Source organism: Cloeon dipterum, chromosome 1 (assembly GCF_949628265.1).
Source record: "Cloeon dipterum chromosome 1, ieCloDipt1.1, whole genome shotgun sequence".
In the NCBI taxonomy this organism is placed as follows: Eukaryota; Metazoa; Arthropoda; class Insecta; order Ephemeroptera; family Baetidae; genus Cloeon; species Cloeon dipterum.
Window position 1 is genome coordinate 41,136,828 of NC_088786.1, and position 7,585 is coordinate 41,144,412.

General features: G+C 39.8%; 1 protein-coding gene across 1 annotated transcript; it reads left to right on the forward strand.

Annotated features, from left to right (window-relative positions):
- Positions 1-750: 750 nt before the first annotated feature.
- LOC135947849 (uncharacterized) lies at positions 751-4,159 on the forward strand. Its single transcript, XM_065496812.1, has 3 exons — positions 751-1,042; positions 1,099-3,077; positions 3,433-4,159. Exons 1-3 carry the CDS (start codon positions 995-997, stop codon positions 4,031-4,033), a joined length of 2,628 nt encoding a protein of 875 aa, XP_065352884.1. The 5' UTR covers positions 751-994; the 3' UTR covers positions 4,034-4,159.
- Positions 4,160-7,585: the final 3,426 nt, after the last annotated feature.

The window sequence follows — 7,585 nt, forward strand, 5'->3', positions numbered from 1 at the left end:
AGCTTGAACGAAGCAACAGTGAACGGCGCCAGGAACAGCGGTAGCTTATTATCAAAATTGCAGTAATGGGAATAAAAGGGGATGGGTGTATGCACTTTCCAAACCCTTCAGCTGATGATTAGAAGGGGTCGAAGTCGAAATGAGTTCAACGGCGGGTACTTTTTGCAATTCTGACGATTACAGCCCCAGATTTGAGGGGGCCAAATTATCCAAAAATTATAAAAATGTTTTTTTTAATTTTTGATATCGCATTTCTCGAATACTAAAGATAACGACACTCTGAAACTATTAGCCTGCTTTTTTGCTGTTGGTTAGACATTTTCAAGTGGCTCTTGATACAATCAACTTGTCAATATACTATCAGGTCCACTGCTTCTCCGATTGTTTTGTCTTCCTTCAACACTTGAACGATGTTGGAGCGCGTTCCTATGCAATTTTATATTGTTTTAAATGCTAATTTTATTTTTTTCGTGCGGGTAAATGCGGGGTGAAAACGAAAACAGCAGTATTATCCGGCTGGCTTTTATGGGGGCAAAAAAAAAACAATGCTGCATTTTTGCGCATTGCACAGTTGACAAATCCTGATTCACAAATACAGAATGGTAAATTTTACTTTTCAAAATCTGTGGTTATTACTACGTAGAAAATAATTCTTAAAAAATTGTTATACAATAATTATGTACTCAGAAATAAGATTTGTTAGTGACTCGAGTCGCGCCGCCAGCCAGCGGCCGCCAACATTAGGCGAGCTGCAGCAGCCGCGGTATTTAGGCAGCTAGGCCGGTTTAGCCAGCAGCTGGATAAAAATGGGAGGCTCAGACCTCGTAACATAATCATTGGAAAGCTTATCCATTGCGATAAGAAAATTTTATATAAGCAGGAAACATATATTTTTTTAATGACGCGTATTATTATCATACTCTTGATTATTAAAATTTTCATAAATTAACTTTTAGGCACACGTTGACATAGAAGTCAAAGGCACGCTTAAAAGATGGCTGAGGCTACAAGAAATGTTCAAGAGCTGGATTCCTTATTAAGGGTAAACCTTTGTACCAATTTTTAAAAACAAAATATTAACACCCCTCCTTTTCACAGAATGGGGTGCATTCTATCAACATGCTTGGAGCTGAGGAGTTCATCGTCCTCGTCGGGTGCACAGGCAGTGGAAAGAGCACCTTCCTCAAATTCCTGCTCAAAGACCCAACCTTGCAAATTGCTATGAACAGTCAAGAAGACTGCATTTTTATTGATGGCGAATCAACAATTGGCAGTGAAGACTGCCTCACGTCCAAAACCCTTATGCCCAACCTGAGGATAGATGAAGAAACCGGCATCGTGGTCTTGGACTGTGCCGGATTTGAGGACACGCGAAGCGAGGAGAACGATCTGATCGCATCGTTCCTCAACAAAACGGTTTTGGATAAGGCCAAGAAAATCAAGCTCGTGGTCGTCGAGAGTTACGACAAGCTCAAGTTGAATGCAGATCGGAATGCGTTCATGAACGTCCTGAGCCACGTTTCAGGTCTCCTCAAATATAACCACACATCTTTCACAAATTCTATTTGCTTCGTGGCGACTAAAATATTTGAGCCGTTCAAGAGCGACGAAGCTTTGATCCGATTTGTTAAAACTTTCTTTGAACATGCAATCAAGAGTCTGGAAGAGAAATACGGTGCTCAACCCGATTCTGAGGAAAAATTGAGAGAAATGGAAATTCTGCGATTTCTGATTGCCAATAGTCAAATTGGAATTTTCCGCAGACCAAATGAGGTTGCTGATGACCCATGGAGCTTGCCAGCACTACAGGAGAATTTCAAAAACTTGAGAAAACTGCTCTTTGAAGATGTGGAGTACACGCCTGATAATTGCGGCGAATTCAACATCGTGGTTTCCCCCAAGACTAAACTCTGGATTCGCGGCCCGATGATCAAGAACACTTTTGCAGACCTTAAAACCTTAATTTCATCTTTGGCCAACACTATTGAACAATCGATCGATGCGAAACTGGGAGAAATACCCGGAGAAGTTGAGGAGAAATTAAAAAAAACTGCCGAGCTTGGCGAATTAACCGTCGCCAAGTTGTCTTCAATCAAATCTCTGCAGGGCCTTGAGAATTTCGTAGTGAATGAAGCAGGAGTCCAGGAAGAGACCATGGAAGAGTTTAAGTTTCAAGCAGACAAAGTTATGTTTTTCTTTGGCGTTGCTGAAAGGGATGAAGGCGAAATCAAAGAATTGATTATTGGTCTGAACGGCAAACGCGACGCCATTATCGCAAAAATTAAACAACTTGTTGAGGTTAATAATTTCATTTTGGATCTTGCAAAAGATTCGGAATCGTGCGAAGTACGTCTGGTGAACGACAAGTGCATGGAGCTGTTCAACGATCTGAACTGCGCCAAATTCCAGCTGAAAATGACCAACCTCCTAGGACTCGGATTCAACGAGCGCATTTCTCTTCAAGCTCTAAACCTGAGACAGATCAGCGAAAGCCAAATCACCGATTTGAAAGCCCTGTTCCAGAAGAAAAATGAAAACCATTTTTCTGCTGAGTGGACGAAAAACGGCAACTGCCTACTTGTGCTTGGAAGGTTCGTTTTTCTCAGCCAAGTATTAAAAGAGATCAACTTGGCGAATCGGCAAGAAAATGTTAAACAGGTGGTTGTGGCAGCCACGCAGCACCTCTACATCGATTGCGACCTGAACCTGCAGCACACTCACCTGGCGCTAATGGCACCCAGAATCGAGAGCATTAGGGAGAAAAGAATTATTTTTCTCAGGGGCGAAGATGCTCCTGAATCTCACGACGGGGATGAACAAGTAGCTTATCCGGCATCAGAAGATTATCCGGGACGAGATGGCATTGACGGAAACCCTGGATTCAGCTCGGGAAGCTTCACCCTGATTGCTCTGGATATTATTAATCCATCTTTACTGGAGGTCAAATCGAATGGAGGAAACGGAAGTGACGGCCAAGATGGAGGAGATGGCAGGGATGCTCCCGAGTGCCCATTTCCATCTTTTGAACAACGTAGATTAGAAATTGAATCACAAGAAGATCTTCTTGCTCACATTGCGTATGTACAATTACTATTTTTTAATTGATAATTGCTTAAAAATATCCTGCTTTTTCTCGAAATCATATCAAAATAATATCGTGTGTCCTACTCAATCAAAAGCAAGATTATATCTTATCTCGGAAACAATTGGAGTTAGTAATGTAATATAAATGATGTCTCGTCATATATATCACAAAATCTTCAAAACTGAAATTGTTTCTCACATCAGTTCGCACCATTTTGGTGAATAATGGTTACACTAAAAACTTGACATTTTTTGCTTCTTAAAATCATTATTTAAGTTTCTTTCAAATTCCCACTAAGAGTTATTTTTATAAATATAACATAAGAGTTTGAATCATTTTGTTTTCAGGAACGATTTTGAGGCTTCAGGCTACACAGTGGAAATTTTTCACTCCAATCAAAGCTCTCATTACTTTATACTGGTTGGCATGAAATCCGCCGATTTTGACATGAAACTGACCAAACACTCAGAAATCAAACCGACAGATGGTGGGCGGGGAGGTAATGGCGGTTCACTTGCTGTGGAGGGTGACCTTAATCTCAGGGTCGAAAACAGTGCTGCTTTAGAGAAGGTTTCAATCAATTGTTCGAAGGGGGTAAACGGCACACCGGGAAATGGAGGAATGGCTGGCAGCAACGCTCGAGGAAAATTTCGGAAATACAAGTGCAAGCTCAGCAATATTTTCACTCTTTTCGGAGGAGCTAACACTTGGACCATCAGTTCAAAGGAAGTATTGGAAGAGGGAGAGTGCAATAGTAAGTTTGACGACGCCGACGACGGAGAATGTGGAGAGATTAATGAATCCTGTAGGCCGCATTACAAGTACCCACTGACGGAATTACTTTCGATTGAGGATATAGTAAATTCCCTGAATGACTACGCTATTAAAATCAAATTTAATCAGGAACCGAATTTCTTAATTTTCAACAACTTTTTAACAGCGGAATAAAATTTCTTGAATTAGGGTCTTCAGATTTACCTTGAGGTCCATTAACAAAGTTTCCAATTTCCCGTTTCACACCTCCCATAAAAACTTTAATCTTAATGCCATTCTCGTGTTCCGCTTACTATGACATGTATACATATTCTATATGCTATATTATACCGTTAGCAAAAATTATGAAGTCGATTTAAAGTGATGTAATTGCGAATGAAATAAAACGTAAATCGGAGAAAGCGACAAAAGTTTCCTTCGCGTTGAATGCGCCTGTCAGAATCAGAAGATCCCGCTGGTGCCTGCAATAGCGCGGGAACTGCTGACACGTATGTGTCAAGCGAGTCAACGTCGAGGGCTTTTTTGGTTTTTGTATTTTTCATTTGAACCTAAAGATGTTTAAATCGACTTAAAATTGCCTTTCTGCAGTTTCAAATCCATATACACTCCTTTTGTTTTTTAGCTGCAAGTACGTGCCAAACAAATTAACTGTTTTACGTATCTGTATAAAGGATATCGTGTTTTTCTAATGTATGAAAATTAAATAATTATAACATAATATGTACAGTATCTTCTTTTGTTACCCTGTGTATTGATTGAGTGTTTTAACAAAGTAAATAACTGTATTTTTTAAATGGCATAAGCCAAGCGAGATAATATTTTGGCGCCATCATTAAGAAAATAACGAAAATATTCGCATTATTTGGGGGATTTTTCCTGCATGTCTTGAAAACCAGAAATAAACAATTTGTTTCCTAACTGCCTAAATAACTTTATTTTTTTATTATTTTTAACCTAAAAAGTCGTTTAATACTTTTTATAGATGCTGTTCAACCGAGGTTTCGAGAGGAGAAATTGGAAATAATGCAACCGGCTAGACGAACACGCACGGCAGGGTGCTTCATTCAGAATTTCCAGCATATTGACGGCATTATCTCCTCGTAAATGTATCTTCAGACGGCAAAAGAAAGAGGCAGAACGTGTGTGTTAGGCAGCTAAATAACTTGTTTAATGACAAAAACTACGAGAAGAGGGAGCAGGGGCAGCAAGCATCTTCGGGAGCAGACACGCTTATTATTGGTTAAATTGGCAATTATTATTTAAAGTCTATTTTTTTACGGGTTAAAAAAGTCTAGCTTTGGTGAAGCGGATACGGGGAAATTATCACAAAGAGGTTCTTTTTGGAATACATTACATACTTACTTTTAAAATACATTTTATGAATAATTTCACCTCTAAGGACTAAGGACAGAAGGCCTTTTTACGAGTGAATTAAAAATAATCAAAATACATTTATTCTTGTTACTTCTTGCTAGGGTGAAATACAATAAAATTTAAAAAATAATAAAAGGAGCGAAATATTCTAAAACGATCAATCACAACTGCGCTGAGCCGCAGATAACACTATTATACTGTCACTGATTACAAGTGTAGTGCTTTTTGCCGAGGGAGAGGGAAATTCAGCTGTTACGTGCATTCCGGTGACAGATCGTTCGGCACGGCTGTACCACTTAACACTCTGCAGACAGACAGGCGCCGAGACTGGCTTTTGCTGTGAAAAGAGTGAACAAAATGCACGTTAGATGGCCAAATAAGCTTCAATTTTCTTTTCGCTGCGCGGACTGCGAGAGCCGCGGAACAAAACAGATATAGAGATAAAAACCGGGACCGCTGCGCTGATTGAGATCATTAAAGAAAAGAAGCGGTTATCAAAGTTTCCCAGAAAGCAGCACGGAAAAGATAAAGATTATAATTGAATTGATATAATTATTAAAACTGATATTTATTAATAATTTCCGGAAAGAAAAATATATTAGGCGTGCGTAACTTTCTGTAATACGTAATACCCAAGATCAGAGTGATCGTTATTAAATCAAAATTTAGGGAAAATTCAATTGTTGTAATTTAAAAAGCTTTTGGGTTTAGAAACAAAAACACTGGAGGATGAGGATTGCATGGGAAAATAATTTATTCATTAGAAAAATATATAAACTGTATTACATCAAGAAATCGTTTTCGAGTGTCCAGCGAATTAATAATAACAAAAAGGGTCGCAGAGGCAGAAAAAAGAATCACCTTCTTCCTTGGATGTCCAAACAGATACAAAATGACGGTACGAGAAGCGAAGTTTCCTTGCTGCAAGGCGAGCAGCGCGCAATCTGCGTTAAGAGCAGCAAGGGAAAACCGCGGCTGTGCAAATTGGGAAAGGGAGAAATTTTGAATGGGAATTCTGGTAAAATTAAAATAATTTGGAAACGATTTAATTAATTATTTGCATTGAAATTCTTATATGTAATCAATTATACAATATACTAATTATTATTAAAATTAGAAATTCCGACTAAGGTGCAGCGGCACCGTGTCACAAAAGGAATGTGTGAAATATTATAAAATTATTACTAACTCAAAAGAACAATCATAAACCATTTCGGAGCTAAAATTGAAAATTAAAATTTCCAAAATTGGATTAGCTGCTGATAGTCCTCCTCGTTGTCGTATCCATGTTTGGCGGAAAAGGCAGCAAAATCTTGCTTAATATCTTCAGAGGCGAGCAGATTGTCCATGAATTTATATATTTGATCTGAATTATGAGGGCCGGATTGGCCATCTGCCCCATCGCGGGATTTGGATAGCACGCAGCTGCATTTTTCTGATTTCACCTCGTTAATGTTTTGTACTTTCCAGCATGAGACAGCTTTAGAACTAGTCAGAGATGAGGTAATCCATGAAATCACTGGTTTTGCTAGAACTATTGCCATTTTGAACATAGGCTTAACCGTTGTGGCTAAGGCGGCGGTCCCGGCCGATGCTGCTTCTGTTGCGTAATTAGCTACTTGATTTATTGTTTCCGGATTCACTGCTTCCTGCTGCTGTCTCTGGTAAGGGAGGACTGCACAGTTGTATGTTCGGTACATTCCTCTGGCTTCTCCGCCTATGCCGCCCTTTCCCGCATTTCCATTTTTCCCGTCTTGGGGGAACACAGCTACTTGATTTTTGGCTGATGTATTTTTTACACGCACTTCCACTTTTCCAGCCGCCGCTGACGGTCCAGCATCACCACCTTTTCCGCCATCCGAGGGCTTCATTTCAGGATCAGGATGATTTTCAAAGCGCAGGTGAAAGAATGAAAGGTCATCGCCTGCCTTGTACACCGACTTTGTAGCACCTTCAATTTTAACTTGGTGGTAATTTTCTCGAATGTTTCTGAAACATACAGAACATCTCAATATTAACAATCTATGTGCGAAATTTTGCCTCTACTCTCATTTTTTTCTTAAGTTTCAAGTTTAACGCACACTATAGCTGCTTAATAAGTTTTTATTTTAGCTCTCGATCCATTTTTTTAAAAAGCATAGACGGGCTGCTCCACGACCCTCCGGCTTGCAGCGCCCAAGAAGCGACTTCACCGGCAAAACCACGTTAAATCAGCCCTCAGTTTGATCGACCTGAGGAAGGTCGGTGCAGGGCGGGGGTTACAGATCTACACCGCAAGTATCGCCAACTGTGCTTGAAAGTAGGGAAAAAAGCATAATAAAAACACGCCGCGGACGTGATCTCAGGTTGAGG